At 46.3% G+C, this 17,585-nt stretch overlaps 1 protein-coding gene across 2 annotated transcripts in view; it reads right to left on the bottom strand.

Moving 5' to 3' along the window:
• Positions 1-4,764: 4,764 nt before the first annotated feature.
• Positions 4,765-17,585, bottom strand: part of PEX1 (peroxisomal biogenesis factor 1) — a 47,756-nt gene continuing 34,935 nt past the window's right edge. The window contains exons 18-24 of one of the 2 annotated variants that reach the window (XM_083189458.1): positions 15,276-15,418; positions 15,087-15,190; positions 13,603-13,779; positions 13,012-13,239; positions 10,463-10,636; positions 5,250-5,377; positions 4,765-4,935 (exon numbers count right to left, since the gene is read on the bottom strand). In XM_083189458.1, coding sequence (XP_083045584.1) covers positions 4,860-4,935; positions 5,250-5,377; positions 10,463-10,636; positions 13,012-13,239; positions 13,603-13,779; positions 15,087-15,190; positions 15,276-15,418 — 1,030 coding nt within the window. In that variant the 3' untranslated portion in view covers positions 4,765-4,859. The remainder of the gene's footprint in view (positions 4,936-5,249; positions 5,378-10,462; positions 10,637-13,011; positions 13,240-13,602; positions 13,780-15,086; positions 15,191-15,275; positions 15,419-17,585) is intronic. The other variant, XM_083189459.1, reaches the window with a different exon arrangement.

The raw sequence follows: 17,585 nt of genomic DNA, 5'->3' as shown, positions 1-17,585 counted from the left end.
TGTCAAAGTGTACCTCAGCACTCGCCATGCTATGCTTGGCACGCTATTCTATTCTCCCTCCACACCCTAGTGGATGGTAGGGCATAAAATACCACCTGTCGGCACATGTCGACTCAATAAAAAGGCGGAAAACACATGTCGACCTTTTGACTGTCGACCTAGCCATTGTTGACCTAATGCTTGTGTCGACCTTAAGCCCCGTACGCACAGAGTGATTCTAGTAGGATTCACCGGATATATGGTTGCTGAGCACTGCACTGGTCGCTGGTCACAGGAGCATGCTCCTGCAGCCAGCAACTTCCCCCGGCAGAGTGCGTCGTTTTCATCAGTGACCATCTCTGTTCGCAGATGAAAGCGGGACACTGGGCTATCGCTGAGCGATAATAGCTCAGCGATAATCGCTCAGTGTTCATATCACCCCGTGTTTAGCCATGTTGACCTATTTAATGTGTCGACCTAAGTCATATCAACCTAATGACTGTATACCAGTCTCAGAAGGTTGCGTGTTCACAAACATTGGGTTCTCAATGCTGAATTTCCCCAATGTTTCTACTCATCTTCACAACAAGAATATCATATCACGAAGGGGCTGATTCAGTTTGATCGCTATTGTGAGAATTTGCCGTGGATTGCAAGGAGAAAGCTGCCCCCCAGACAGAAACGCTGCATGCTAAATTGCAGCAAAATTGCAAATGGATCGCAGATCGCAATCCACTCGCACATCCATATGCAATTCCCAAAACATCGAGCAGCTTTTGCCGGGATGGACGTGGTCATTGCTGATGCCACAGACCCTCCTCAGAAATGCCTGGGCACTAGTGTGTTTTTACTGCCACTCCCAGGAAATGTCTGTATATCATCCCCATATGCCAGCTTCCTGTCAGTCAAACCACAAGGGGATTGCATTTATGATCGATACGCATTTTCTTTTGCCAATTGCTGGTATGTACGCCCAGTCGTTCGATAATTGCTCGATTTGCAAATTCCCCGACTAGTGTTAAATTCAAATGATGGCTGGCCATCCGACATCCAATCTTTTAATGCGATAGTGACTGACCATCATCACATCAAACATACCTCCCAACTTTTGGCTTGAAGAAATAGGGACACTCGCGCGGCGAAGCCGTGCGAGCGCCCAAAAAGGGGGCGGGGCGTACGCAAATGAGGGCGTGGCTTATGCTAATTAGCCGCGACCTCATTTTCATACAAGAATAGACGCTGTGCGCATGCGCACAGCGTCTATTCTACTAGATTGGGGGGTCTCCCAACTGCCACCCCCCGCAGCGGGACAATGCCTGCCGCGGGTGGGACAGGGGGACAGGACCCGAAAATCGGGACTGTCCCTCTAAAATCGTGACAGTTGGGAGGTATGCATCAAAGGAATTAAATTGAAAAAATATTCATACAATTTGCGCATGCACAAAAAAAGCCCTTTTTTGCGCATGAGTAAACATCTTCAGCATGGCTGGCTGGGGGGCACAGAAGCACTGCTGCGTGGCCAGGCCCATCGGAACACCATAGAATGTTTACCATTCGATGGCAGCAAACATCGGAATGCCACCCTCAAATGGTAAAATTTCTTCCATCGCCAAAATTTAGATGGTTGTCAAATCCCTAATGTGTCTGAGTTGCACTCCATGTGTTCTCGCGATGGTTTTGCGATGACGATTATTGACAGTGAGTGTATGAGCTAATGGGGTGGTGGCAAATCAAGCGCAAGGGTGTCAGAACTGATTTGGGGTGTGTCTCAGCCTGCAACGGCGTCGCCATATGCAATTGTAATGGCACCAGAATAGGGTTGCCATCTCATCCTTGTAATAAAGCTGGGTATACAGAAGGACGATGTTGGCATGCTATTTAGTTTCCGGGAGAATCGGAATGATAAATCAGCTGGATCGTCTAGTACGTACCTCTGATTTGCTGGTGTCCGTGGTGGTTAGGGATGTCGACCATGCTGTACAATCAACCAGGTGATAGGCATAACGTATGTCAATTAAGGATAGAACAGTGATGATCCTGAAATGTATTAACATTTCTCTGATTTGTACCCAGAATCCAATATGTCAGCCCATCAGCTGGGTACACATAATCCAGTGTGTACCCTGTTTATTCTGGTTTTAATCTGCCACAGAACAGGAGTAATTCACGTGTAAAGGGGCATACACACGTAGAGATCTGTGCTAAGCAATTTTGCTAAGCAATTTTGCTAAGCAATATAGCTGGTGTCAAGATCTCCCATGCAGAGCACATACACACGCAGTGATTTGTGCTAAACAATTTTGCTAAGCAATTTTTCTTAGCAATTTTGCTTAAGCAAAAAAAGGCAGGGTAGTTGTTCAGAATGAGAGATTGCGATCAATATCTCTCATTCTGTACACACAGAGAGATTTGCAGTCATGTGCTAAGCAATCTAACTAGATTGGGACTGCATGCACTGACTTAGTTAGCAAGAGATATTTAATCTCTCGGAGCATACACACGGAGAGATCTGTGCTTACTTTCTAAGCAATCTAGTTAGATTGCTTAGAAAATAGCACAAATTTGCTCCGTGTGTACACCCCTTAACACTAGTGTTTTAGTGTGTGCGTTTGTTAAGGCAGACTCGATGGGCGAAGTGGTTCTTAACTGTCATCACAGTCTATGTATCTATTTCTCTATGATAAAATGTAAAGACAGCCATTAAGAGGTTAATAATCTATGGCAGTGTTTTTTAACCACTATGTGCATTGAGCAGTTCTCAAGTGTGCCCCCAGATCTAGAGATGCCCAAACCAGTTTACTGCCACCACCAGTTGTTCTTTTCATGTAAAGGGCCAATGTATTTTATTTTTGTTACCTGTGGGGAACAGTGTGATTGTTTTTTTTTATATGGGAGCCATTAGGTTGTTTTTTTTTTTTTTTTTCTGTGGGGGCCAGTGTGTTTTGCCCTGTGGGGATCTCATGTTGTGCCTTGGCAATATTAAAATCTTATTTAGTGTGCTGCAAGGTAAAAAGGTTGAAAATCACTGATCTATGGTTTGACATGTGGTCGTTTGCCATTCCAAATAAAAGGGAATACGTATCTAAAAGAGCCGGAGGACTCTACAGTGATTCCTTTTCACAGTCTGGTGGCTCTTTTCATTGGAAAAAGTTTGCGAAAAGCATTAGAAAGTGGCATATTTTTCTGGGCCAGGGGCATACTCAGAATGGAAAACTGCCCATGGCATAAGGCTGATGCAATTTTCAATGGCAGCATTGCTAAAAGTATTCAAATACGTGCCATACCTATGTACACAAGACGGCCCTTATTCTGGTCCATTTGCAGCAGGGCTGCGTTCACACGGGTACCAATGTTTTTGTACTGTGCATGCGCATTTCTGCGTGCAGGGTGCATGCACCCACAGCGAGCAGGGGGGCAGAGAGGGGCATGGGTTGGCTCATTAGCATATGGGAATGGCCAGCGTTTCATAGGCGTTCTCATGCTAATGAGGCCATGATGCGGGCGTGGGCAGCTGCCCGCCTATTTCCTTCCCAGCGTGCACGTATATGTAAGTGACTTGAGAGTCACTTTTATATGCGTGCACCTTCCACATCTTTCGATGAGTCAGCGTCCATCGAAAGATGTGGGAGGTTCCCCCCTGCCCTGCGAATGGATGTTACTGTGCAAGCCCCTGAGAGTCCTGGGTCCCGTCCCCCCACCCGGGGCCTTCATGCTGGGGCAGTTGGGAGACCCACCCCAGCATGAAGGAATAGACGCTGTGCGCATGCACACAGCATTTACTCAGCAACGCAGAGGGCGAAAAGGGGGCGTGGTCCGACCGGGGGGGGGGGGGTAATTTGCATGCCCCGCCCTCGTTTACATATACCATGCCCCCTTTTCACTGCTCGCTTCGGGCGGTGAAGAAGTTGGGAGGTATGGGATTACAATAACCGCTTCTAACTGTTATGTGCTTCACCTGTCGGAGGAAAGTGGTGACCAGCTAAATGTATCTAGCAGTGGGTAAGCAGACTCTTTTATGTCACTTCACTGCTCAACCGTTACTTGATAGTGCTTCCCTGCCACTACTGTAGGAGTATGCTACAACTTTATTACTACGCAGATTCTCATATTTTACGGTCTAGTCTAAATAACATTATTTACATTTACCTTAACTTCTCCATAAATAACAATATTTTACGCTTGATCTGCCTCTGGCCACACCAATTAGTAACTACACCTCTTTGGATTAATATTTTTATAGAATTATTTTGATGTGCTCTGCCCCTAGGGTCAGGTTCTTTGTGTTGTTCCTAGTGAGGATTATACATATTCTACTCACCGGATTCCTCTCCTCCTACTCCGGTCTTGATTCCTTCAATCTGGTTTCCGTCACCTCCGCTCCATAGAATCGACCCTTACCAAGGTCACCAATAACATTTTCACAATGGACACTTTTGAACTGTCTGCAGTCTTTGATTTTGCCAAAGCCTGTCACTATCCAGCGAAGGTCCAAAGCCTGTCACTATCCCGCGAAGGTCCAAAGCCTGTCACTATCCCACGAAGGTCATCTCCTCTTCCCCATTTTCGCCTCCTTTCTTTGAAACCTCATCAGCTCCATTGGTCTCCCAATTGCAGCTCGAGGCTGATGATACTCAAATGAACTGCTTTGCCCCTTACCTCTCTCCCTACACTCTTACTTGGGGGGGGGGGGGGGTGTGGATGTGGGGATCCGCACGGCGGAGGGGCAGATTTATAGTGTACAGTGAAGCGCCCTTCCCAATTTTAGTCTGAAATACAGAACTAGAGTAAACTTGAAAAATAAACACATTTATTAAGTTTTAATTATACACATTTCATGGTTTCTGATGCTTCATTTGCAGGATAGATTATGGTAGCAGGTATTAGGCTAGTGTTACTCTCTTGCCACTTTTGGAGGTCTGTCCAGTTGATTTCTTTGGATTCTGGAACTTTTCGTAGCTAGAAATAAAAGTGAGAGGAGTATTGTTAAATACGTATAACCAGTTTTATCCACTTTACATATTTATAGTGCAAGTACTGTATTTGTTTAAAAGTAATCTATTTTTCAGAGTCAAAAATGTTTTGTATGCAACTTAGGGGGTGATTTGTTGCAGGCCCATAAATACGTTGGGCGTTCCCCTGTCGTGTGGACGCATGTGAGGGGATGTGTAAGTGTACACATTCCCTCGCATGCAAATGCAGGGATTAGCACGGTGGGGGGGGTTTCGGAGTTCAGCTGGGCGCCATTTACCGCCCAGGCCCTTAGTACTTACAGATGATTGAAAAAGTTCCAGTCTCCTGCACTGATAGAGGGCCGTGTGCTGGCCAGTGCGGCCATAAGGTGATGCTGGCTAATACACATTGTCTTCTTACATTCTATATCACTGCGAGAAGTTTCTTCCTGGATGAAGAAATGGAAACAGAACCAGTGTGAAGCATTTACCTACATATTTTTCTGCACAGACTGTTCACCTCCTGACTGGGGGGAAAACGAAATAGAGAAACAAAACTCATTTTACATTTAACTAAACAAAAATAATTTTACTTTTTTTTATAGCTTATTTTAAAATCGAAACAGGTTTCTGTGTCTATGGAAGGGGCTCAGAATGTTTGGGATTATGTTATTCTCTGTAACAACGTTCCTCGTGGCTCTTTCGAATGTGGCTATTTATTTATCTCTTATATATTTGGCTACATCTGTCACTCAAAGTGTGTGAGTGTGTGTATAACGCTGGGTGGAGCCTCTGACTCACATGACTGACTCACATGACAGAGAACCAGCCCAGTGAGCCCACAGACAGTGCCAGACACCCTCTGCCTTCCCATGCTGCCCAGCACTGCTACCCCCTAGCCACCAGGTGAGCCCCCCCCTGCGGCAAAAACACCCCCCCGCGCCCCCCCCCCTCCCGCGATTCGCGGCAAACACCCCCCGACTCCCGTGATTCGCGGTAAAACCCCCCCCGTTACCCCCCCTTCCGCGATTCGCGGCAAACACCCCCCCGTGACCCCTTCTCCCGCTATTCGCGGCAAAAACACCCCCGCGAACCCCTTCCCTCGATTCGCGACAAAACCCCCCTCCCCGCGCCCCTCTCCCGCGATTCGTGGCAAAAACACACCCACCCGACCCCCCTCCCGCGATTCGCAGCAAAAAAAACACCCCTGCGACCCCCCTCCCGCGATTCGCAGCAGCCCCAGGATTAAATGGCACATGCAAAACACTGACATGGCTATGGTCGACAATGAAAAAGGTTGAAATGAGTCTTTGAAGATTTATTTTTCCATTTTTTTTATGTTTTCATATTCATTGTCATGTGTCGACATGGACACCAATGAAGTGCCACACTTATGTCAACATTTACATGTGTTGACCTTTATGTGTTGATTTTTTCTTGTGGCGATTCGTGTCACCTCCCCGCAACCCCCCTCCCGCGATTCGCAGCACCCCCCGGCACCCCCCCTCCCACAATTTGCGGCAACCCCCCACCGGAACCCCCGTGAACCCTGCCCTCCCACGATTCGCAGCACCCCCCCCCCCGACCCCCCCTCCCGCAATTCGCGCCACCCCCCCCCCCCCCCGCGATTCACGGCAGCCCCAGGATTAAATGGCACATGCAAAACACTGACATGGCTATGGTCGACAATGAAAAAGGTTGAAATGAGTTTTTGAAGATTTATTTTTCATTTTTTGAATGTTTTCATATTCATTATCATGTGTCGACATGGACACCAATGAAGTGCCACACTTATGTCAACATTTACATGTGTTGACCTTTCTGTGTTGATTTTTTCTTGTGGCGATTCGCGTCACACCCCCCCCTCCGCAACCCCCACTCCCGCGATTCACGGGACACACTCCCCCCCCGCGACCCCCCCTCCCGCGATTCTTGGCACCCCACCCCGTGACCCCCCCCGCGTGATTCGCGGCACACCCCCGCAACCCCCCTCCCACGATTTGCCGCAACCCGCAACCCCCCCTCCCGCGATTCTCTGCAACCCCTCTCCTCCCGCGATTCGCAGCAACCACCCCCCCACCCCCCCTCCAGCAATTCGCATCACCCCCCGCGACCCCCCCTACCGCGATTCGCGGACACCCAAGTTGCAATACAGAGCATCTTTCATACAATTCTAACCATATTTCTCATATACAAACGTTCACAAATTAAGGGGGCGCAGCCCCTTACGACGGTGTGAAGAGCGCCCGTAGGGCGCGATGAATCACCTAGTCTTTAAATATGGCCTGATTCTAGAGCTGGCAATAAAGTCAGTCTGAGTAAGTAGCTGTGTACCTAGACATGCCGTGCTGCAATGCAGTGTTGGGGCAGCACGGACAGTGTAATGGTTAGAATTACTGCCTCACAGCACTGATTCCAACCATGGCCCAAACTGTGTGAAGTTTGTATATTCTCCCTGTGCTTGCTTGGGTTTCCTCATTCCAAAAATATACTCTAGAATGTCTGTGTGTGCATGTGGTAGGGAATATAGATTGTAAACTCCACTGGGGTAAATATTCTCTGTAAAGCGCTGCGGAATATGTGTGCGCTATATAAGAAACTAGTAATAAATAAATAATAAACTGTGAAAATATAAATATATATATATAAATATAAATTGCAGGCTGGGTACATACTGGCTGCTATTGCATGGAGCGTACAAATCCTGGACAGATTTAGTTTTGCACTTCAAGTTAGCATGACTGAAATTAAGATTTTTTTTGTCACCGGGGTCAAACCAGTAATTTATTAAAATCCCCACCCCCACTCTTCCCGTATCACCGCAGCAGCCTGTGTCTCTCCCTCTACAAATCCAGCTATTAGAATAGTCCACCATATAGAAAACATCTCCAAAAAACACAAATAGAACAGGGGGGTATTCAATCCGGGATTGTCCCGACGGTCGGAATCCTGGACAGTTTTCTTTTTTTTCCAACTGTAACTTGACAGCTGGAATTCAATGTTCCGACTGTCGAGTGTTGGGAAGTCTGGATTGTCGAAAACGGCTGCAGATTGTCAAAAAAAACAGACGTGAATTCGACAATACGCGTCCGTTTCCGACAAAACAGATCCGACTTTTGAAAAAGCCGGATCTGACACCCTTCAATGCTGTCTTTAACTGCAGCATTGAATAGGTGATGCCATTATTTCCTCTGTTGGGAAATATCGCCACAAATTGAATACCCCCGTAAATATATCATCATATCTTTAATGATAAGTCATGAGTAAGGCCTCGAGTAAGGCTACAAAACTGCAATGAAAATGTAGTAAACACACTACTTTCTCTGGTGCTATCCCTTGGGAATCTGTGATATGCAGACAGACAACACCAGTCTTACGAAAGGAAGAAACCGACAAACACCAAGAAGACGGTTTACAGATGTTACTATCATTCTAAATATAAAGACACGTGCTTGTTAAGCCCCATGTACCATCATTTTAAGTTTGTAAAGTTAGATATTTTTTTTTGCATGTGTCATGAAACATTTTTAGCAGTTTTTGTATTTTTAGGATTACAGATAAATGGCTGCATGGACTACAGAGTAGTATAAGTTAAGTCTTTGGGGGATATTCTATCCTCCCGCAGCCATTCCCGACAGGGGAGATGCCTGCGGGGCCCTATTCAACGCCGTCTTCCCCGACAGCATTGAACCGGGGATCTCTTCAGAACGAGCCCAACTTCACAAGCAGTCGGGCTCGTTCTGCCGAGAATGCCGGGAATTGACAAGCTCCCGGCCGCTTCTCGCGGCCACGCCCCCTTCTCAAACCACGGCAGGCGGGACATTGAATCCCGCCTGCAAATTCTCGGTCGAGCAGACCGAGAACGGGACAGGGTCATGGCTGTCAGGCCAGCCTGACAGTCGGGGCCCAACATTGAATACCCCCCCTTTATAATCAAAAATGCTCAGGATCATAAATATTTTGGATTTTTCCATATTTTGGAAGATTTGAATGTTGAAATGAGACTGGATTCCGGAGATGGGACCCGAATCCAGACAGAGGATGCATTTATGTTTCATATACAACTTATACACACAGCCTGAAGTATACATTATTTTTTTCAATTGTACATGAAACAAGTTTTCGGATATGGGAGGCTCGATCCGAAATGAAATTTAGGATTTACTTGACAATGTACACTTCATTACTGTGTGGTACTGCTGTACAAATACATACTGGCTCTGTGGGAAACTCCGGACTAATGTATGGTGCATGAGAACACGTTAAGAGAGCAAGAAAGAATTCCTGTACATATTGCTGTTGTAGGATTACGTTAATAATCCCTTGTACTGTGAGATGTACCTCAATGTAAAGGAATGCGCTTACAAAGGGTTGGTTATGATTAGTAGACCAGTTGCATATAATATTAGTACAAAAACGGTACTTGTGTAGTTTCACGGCAGCAGCCTAAGCTACGTTGTCTGCATAGCCCAACGGCTGCCTAGCGTAGTAAGTGTAGTGTCTCCGCGGCAGCCCTGCTTCACCACGCTTTGGGATGGCGTGGATAGTGGGGGTGTTTCAGGAACACATTCACACCTGTCATGTGAGGCAGGTTAAAATGGTCAATGGTTCCCACACAATGTAATAAGCGCTGACTGACTACGCTAACTGCGTAACGCTGACTGACTATGCTAGCTATGTAAGCTCCGGCTAGCCACCAACGGACGGGAACAGATACTGACAGGGACGCCTGACTGACTACGCTAACTACTTAAGCGGACGTGGGAACACACTCTATTGACTAAGCTAACTACTTAAGCGAGCTGCGGGAACACTACTCTGATTCTGACTACACTGGTCGCGGGAAGACTACGCTGATTCTGACAGGGACGCTGCGCTAACTACGTAACTGCCGCCGTGAAACTACACAAGTACCCAAAAAAATATAAGGCTCATTGCCGTCCATGCATTCTGTTCCTGTATGGGAAAATAAACTCTACTTGCACTACTGAGAACTGAGAAGCACATTGGGCTGAACCAATGCATAGCCTGAGGCTACATCCACCAGCCTGTATATTATGATGGGTAAGCAATTCTCTGTTTGTTTCTTTATGCGCATTGTAACGTTATGTTATATGAATGGAGGGAGTTAAAAAGATGCGTTATTAGAGTATAAAAAAAAATGCAAATGTAAAAGGGCGTCGGTATTTAAATCCCTAAACCAGGCCTAATAATTTGAATATCAATATTCAATAAGTTGAACAATACAGTAAACCCCACCACATAAGATCTCTTTTCCAAGTACCATATTGACAATTTTGGACACTTTTCCTCCCCCCACATTGGCTCCCATGATTCTGCAGGCTCAAATCAAAGGCTGCTGGCACGGCTGGGGGAAGTGCTCTTATGTGTGTTTTCCAGATTGGAACATACCCTCTGTACAATATGTTCTGTATTAGGAGGGTTGTGTGCAGGATAGTACGGTGCGTGTGTGATCCACAATACGAGAAGGATCAGAGGTGTAGAAAAGAGAAGCATTTGGAAAGTTGTTATACCACATTCACGGAGTTGGTAACAGTGATCTCAGCGTTTAGACTCTGACAGAACTCCTGTTGGTCTTCTGTTGAGGATGTAATGAACACTAGAGGTTGGCAAGGCACTAATTCTCCTACAGACATGCCAGTGAAATCATGTGTAATGGAATTGCTTCCAGATAAGCTGTGGCAGGTCTGTAAAGACAATTGAAGGAGACATGTTACTCTGAGAATAAAGGTATGTGTACAATGTGAGGCCTCAATGTAATGTAGACGACTGGTGAGCGCAGCAAGCCATGCGTGAGGACTTGGTACACCGAGACGGTGTCCATGTCGACAAAATCTGGAAAACTCATGTTGACCTTTTGGCTGTCGACCTTCCCATTGTCCGTGTCGACCTTAAGGTGCCCATACACTATACGATTTGGACCAGAATTAACCCGATTCTGATGGATTTGGCTGTGAAATCATCCCAAATCGCATGTGTATGACATCCGATCCGATGAACGGTCCCATGCGCATCGGATCGGAGCCGGACGGCTCATCATGGGTGCTTTTAGGCATCCACGATGTATTGCACATGATGGGGGGGACTGCAATAGCCGGGTGGAGGGGGGGCACACGCAGAGAGGCGGCGGGGAGATCCGGGAGCTGGGCTGCAAGAGAGGCAATAGGGGGAGCAGGGCGGGGGGGGACAAAAATAGGCGCGGGGGGGGGGGGGGGGGGAATGCAAATAGACAGCAGGGAAAGTTGGGCGAATAAAAAACAAAACCCAGACAAATGAATAGCCAGCCGCTGATTGAGAGAGCTTTCAGCCAATCAGTGGCTTCCCATTCATTTGTATGGGTATTTTTTTTTTAATTCTCCCAGCTACCCCCCAGCCTATCTGTGTCCCTCCGCCTTGCTCCCCCCCACCGTCTATTTGTGTCCCCCCCGCCCGGCTCCTGGCTCCCACCGCTGCCTCCGTCTGCAACTTCCCGGGATTTTACATGTGATAAATCGCATACGATTTATCACATGTAAAAAATGGCACATCAACTGCCAAATCGTATCTGACCTGTCCCGTGGAGTTGCTTGGGAAGAAGGTCCGACAAGTCGACCTAATGTAGGGGGCCCTTTAGCCATGTCGACCTATTTCAGGTGCCAACCTTAGCTCTGTCGACCTTCAGTGGTCAACCTAATGTATATCAACCTTCATTGAGTTGACACAACGAACCATACCCGTTCCAACTTGTCAGCTGGTCCTTGTTTCATGTGCCGTTTATATACTTTATATAATGTATACTTTATTTCTTTAACAATATGCACAATACTGAAAACCGCTGTATGTTCAGCAGGCTTATGGCCATTTATAAATAACAAATAGTCACAGTTGGTAACAGTTGCTCTCAAGGAAGTTATCACTTGCTCTCTCTATGGGTCAGATGTATCAAGCTTCAACCAGCCTATCAGCTCCTACCTGTCATTTTTCAAACCCAAACAGGTAGGAGCTGGATGGCTGGTTGTTATCACTCTCCAATTTATCACTTTTTAAAGCTTACTTGGTGCCTGAACTGAAAATACACATATCCGGCCCTAAGCTGACGACATAAACTCGGCTTGGCATGCTTGTGTTTTTGTCATCACACCTTTCTTTTTTCGGCCACACTTGCGTTTTTCTAAACACTATCACTCAATGTCCGGTTACCACCCCCCCCCCCCCCCCACCTACACATTGCAGCCCGTACACAAGCGCAGCTCATCGATCATCGGCCACTGTGCACTATCGCAGCCCTGCAATCAGATCTGAATTGTCCCTTTGTCACTGCACGTAACTCCCTCAGTCAACATTCTTGGAAGTCACATTCTACACATTCAGGGGTATATTTTGTAAAAGTACAGATTTATAGAAGTGGAGGTAATGTCTAGAATCTGATTTGGTTGCTATGGGCCACCACTAAGAATTACAGCATACTAACTGAATGATTCACCAGTTGTATATGTTTTCGTTTTTTTTAATTAGATTTTGGTGACAAATAGATTTCTTTTTGCCTTGTATAAAACAGTAATTTTTGCTATCCAATTTTTTCGGTCGGATTCGGCTGCGTCTTTAGTAGCCGACATATGGGGTATTCAATATGTGCCAATATTCCTGATTGGTTTTGTCGGAAACGGCCGTGGATTTTCTAATTCACTGCCTTTTTTTTGACAATCCGTGTCAGTTTCAGCCGATCCGCCCAGTTTCTGACTCTCGACAGTTAGAGCATTGAATTCCAGCTGTCAAGTTACAGTCAAACTGAGCAAAAACACCCGGGGATTCCGACTGTTGGGATATTCCGACAGTCGAAATCCCATATTGAATGACCCCATTGATGACTGCATACCCTGACTAACAGCGAAAATATTTTATTGATTATAAAATCTAAACATTTTTAGTGGATGAATATACTTACCTTCCAACATTACCACTGACCAATGCGGACGCCTTAGTATGAAAGATATAACAACTCTCCCCATGGCTTGTTTATTGGGAAGAATACAGCCAGGGCCTCTGCCCCCATATAATAAATAGACTATAATGTGGAAAATACCTGATCTGAGCTGCCGTTTCCCAGCTCGGATTCATTGGAGCTACCAAAATACAGTCGCCATATGTTGGACTTGGAATCTTCTGGAGGAATCTTGATCATATCCAGAGATGTGAGAGACTGGTCTAGAGCACTGTCCGGCTCTCCACCTGACTCGTCCGATGCACTGCTGTGGTTCAGGAATATCATGGATGATAGGCTAGCATCACTGTCTTGTCCAGACCCATTATCCTGAAAAGATCAATAGTCAACTATAGACGTATCTTTCACATTCTTATATCTCCAATTCCCCACCTCTTTTATATAAAGGTCAGAGTACATTTCCTAGTCTCGCGGTTATATGTGCTAAAACCAATAAAATAACTACCAGAACTGCGGTGGCACAGTATTGAATAGCTGCGGAACCCGTAAAATCATGTGCTACACATAAAATTCAGCCCCCTCCAATTCTATAACACAGATCCATTGTACATTTGTTTTCTTTAGGCCATACAGCATATAGATGTTCCAACCAGTTAAGTATTGCAACCGGTTCAATCTGCAATGAGCTAGTTTAAAGAATGACAAAAAAAAAGAGCAAATGGATGGCTGTACTTGTGGCGGGCTTGGCGCGAGTCTAGAGTGAATAGCCTCCAGCTGAGCATTGTATAGCAGGGCTTTCAGATCCGCTCCTGTGAAGTTCTCCGTCAAACTGGCAATATTTTGGAAGTCCACATCATCGTCTAACGACATGGAATGGCTGAGACCTTTAAGGATTTCATATCGGGACACCTGTAGTAAAATAAAAGCACAAAACTACCAGAATAATAAAACAGGGATTTAATCCATTCTGGTATATTTATAGGTAAACACGAATGTGCATCCTAAACCCCCCCATACAGTAGTCTGATCTGAGCAGATTTGTAGACGCCCATGTTTTGTAGACGCTCAAACTTCTAAGAGTTTTCCTGTAATCTCCGGACATTGTACAACCAGAGCATAGACTACTTGTGCGTCTTATTCAGATAATGATGCGAATAAGGCGCAAAACAAAGACACTCGATGTTAGCAGAACTGCACAGGACCTGATGGTGGCTCACTCACGCCAGGCATCTTGTGGTGATGGCGTATTGAGTCTAGATGTATAAGGACACATTTGCATAGGAGAAAGCTGTGAACTCTGGAACATATTGCGGGAACAACAAGGCTATGGGCCCAATTCAGACCAGATCGCACGGCTGCAAATTCGATACACAGCGCATGCATACGGCCCCTGGTACGCAAGTGCGAGGCCATCCTGTGACGAAGTCCTGCAACTTTGCAATGCTGACTGTATTTCTAAGGATTTGAAATTGGATATTATCCACAACACCCCTGTCTGTCTAACCCTCCCTTTTTAGAATGTAAGCTCTCACGAGCAGGGCCCTCTCTCCTCATGTGCCTTTCTTAGAATATATATAAACCTCTGCCACCCTGATGTAGTGTTCCCTCTAGAAATGAGGGCGGGCAGGGCGCCGCAGCGCAAGGGGGGCAGACCGGGCCCGCCGACGTCACAATTGTGGGCGGTCCCGGGCAGCGACGTCACGAAAAAGGGCGTGCCCGGGCCGCGACGTCGCGAAAAGGGGCGGGCCCGGCGCGTCACTAAAGGAGGCAGGGCCGGCACCGCCGAAGTTACCGTGCTGTCGGGGAAGCGCTGGGAATCGCCGTCTAAGGCGGTGCTGCGCTTCCCCGTGCACACAGCCAGGGCAGGCACCACGCTGTTTTAGCGGGGCGCTGCTAGCAGGGCAGGGCGCATTTTGCCCTGTAAAAATCGGGCAGGGCGCAGCGCCCCGCTAAAACAGCCTAGCGGGAACACTACTGATGCTTGCTTCAGTGTCCTGTCCACTGATGCAACTATCCATATTAACCATGTCCTAAACTGTCTTGTGCTGTAATTCGTTATGTGTTTTTGCTAATAACTACGCTCTGTAAAGCGCTGCGGAATATGTATGCGCTATATAAGAAACTGTTAATAAATAAATAAAACTCTTATACAATGTCAAATTTGGCTAATTCATTTTTTTAGATTGTGTACAATAAACATTTGAAGATATTGATACCTGGTCTGGCGGTGGGCAGTACAGACTCTCATCCAAGCGTCCAGGCCTGAGCAGGGCCGGATCGATCAAATCTGGGCGGCTGGTGGCTGCCAGAACATAAACTCCTACAAGCAGACAATGGATAAACGTTATGAAGAAACCTGGTATGAGAAGTGCAGCCTGCTCCCTGCTTTGTAATCATGCTCTTACCTTGTAATCCTTCCACCCCATCCAGATGTGTCAGCATCTGGTTGACCACTCTGTCAGTCACACCTGTATTATCATGGCCACGCCGTGGTGCTATGGAGTCGAACTCATCAAAGAACAAGAGGCAGGGTTTAGCAGCCTGGGCTCTGTAATCACAAGACACAGTGAGAGACCGTTACCTGGGCCAGAAGGAGAACATCACTAAGATACGGCAAAATCCTTATTCTCCCAGACGTGAAGATCAACTGCCGTCATGTCCATGACTTTTATGAATACTCTGGGTGCTGTTGAAAGTCCAATAGAAACTAGAAGCGATCCTTCTGTTCCGCAAACTGGAGTAACCATTGATAAACCTCCTATATGGGTATATGTAAGTAGGCATCTTGGATGTTCCAGGAGGCCATGTAATCACCCAACTCCAAGGTCTGCATGACGGAGCAGAGCGATTCCATTCTGAATATGGAAACTCTGAGGTGCGTATGGAGTGTCTTTAGGTTGAACCAGGGATGGAAGAAACAACCCAGATTCTGAATTTGAAACAGGTTGAGTAAAACTCTATTATTCTCTGTGGAGGGGAATTCTCTAAAAAAGTGGGGAATGAAAAAATGAATAAAAAAATGAGGGTAAAAAAACAAAGTTTAAAAGTCAGTTTTTCCAGTGTGTTAGTAATTATAGCAGCAGTTCATGTGCACCAGTGCGGTTTATATAATTACCAGAGATGAAGTTTGATCTATGCATCTCCTATATTCGGTTTGAATAGAATCTGTCCAACACAGATATTTGTTAATCAGGATGTCTTATTATAACATATATTGTCGTTTTGTCGTTAACTAAATATGCACCATAATGTGGACATTAGCTTGACCATTATGTATATAAAATATAGGTATCTGCCAACCATGCGGTTATTAGTACATACTTCCGCCAACCAGTTTCTATGCAAAGGCGGATAGACTTTCTCCGCCACCCCAGACGCCATTTCTGCCAACCACAGCGGTTAAAAAAAAATACACACTTCCGCCAGTCTTAAGGCATGGGCGGACAAATCACTTCCGCTACACCCGGACGTCACATTTGCCATTCACGGTGGTTACACCGGGATGTGTCGCCGCAATAACGGCGTCTTAACGCTATAGATCATAACCTCTTTATCAGCAATGGGGACCCCACATAGATATGGTGATTATCTTTTAATAGAGCGCTCTAGATCTCTTTTTACTCATTTGTTCAATACTACTCATTTACTTCCTGCATCACGTGACCGACCTCGGTCAAATATATCAAGGGCTTTAACAAGGTACAGGTGGGAGACATTCTTCACAGGAAGAGGAGCCGCAGAACACGAGGACATGCACTGACACTAGAGGGAGGAAGATTCAGGGGAAATTTGAGGAAGAATTACTTCACAGAAAGAGTAGTAGATAAGTGGAATAGCCTCCCATCAGAGGTGGTAGAGGCAAATACAGTAGTACAATTTAAACATGCTTGGGATAGGCATATTGATATCCTTACAAAAATATAAGGATCAAATATGGTTTGAGGTAACATGTTTAAAAAAGGGGCAGACTAGATGGGCCAAGTGGTTCTTATCTGCCGTCAAATTCTATGTTTCTATCTGACATACAACTTTATTTATACCTTATCGTTCCAAACTACACATTTATGTGTTTTATCACTGTTTAGTTATTTATTATAGATTTAAACCTTTCCTCCTGTGCATGCATTTGATTATTAAACATTTATATATGTATTTGGTACTTGTTTCCTATCTGGGCGCCCAGGTTTTCTACGTACGGCACCGTAATGAAATCGGATCGCATCGCATCGGATTTGGTACTCGATGATGTACGATGGTATACGATGCAATGCGATCCGATTTCCCATAGGAAACAAAGTGAAATGGCTCAATTTAGCCAAATTATCATAGGAACAATAGTAAATGGGCCAAAAACACCCCAGAACATTGAAATGTCCCCCCAAAAGTAGTTGACGCCACCCCGCCATCAACGTGAACCCGAAGCGTGGCGAGCGCAGCGAGCCCGCGAGGGGCGGCGGTACGCGTCCTCCGACCTTTTCATTCCCTACTATCCACTAGGGCGTGGAGTGAGAATAGAATAGTGTGGCGAGCGCAGCGAGCCACCGAGCCCGAAGCGTGGCGAGCGCAGCGAGCCCCGCGAGGGGACGCGGATACCTTCACAGTTATACACGTCCCCTCGCGGGCTTCCCAGGTGTCCATGGCGACGCGGACACCTGGGAAGCCCGCGAAGGGACGCGTTTACCTGTGAAGGTATCCGCGTGCGCTCGCCACGCTTC

The sequence above is a fragment of the Crinia signifera genome, chromosome 5, assembly GCF_055691185.1.
Source record: "Crinia signifera chromosome 5, ASM5569118v1, whole genome shotgun sequence".
Classification (NCBI taxonomy): Eukaryota; Metazoa; Chordata; class Amphibia; order Anura; family Myobatrachidae; genus Crinia; species Crinia signifera.
Note: the sequence above shows the minus strand (reverse complement) of the source record. Positions and strands in the feature narration are given on the sequence as shown.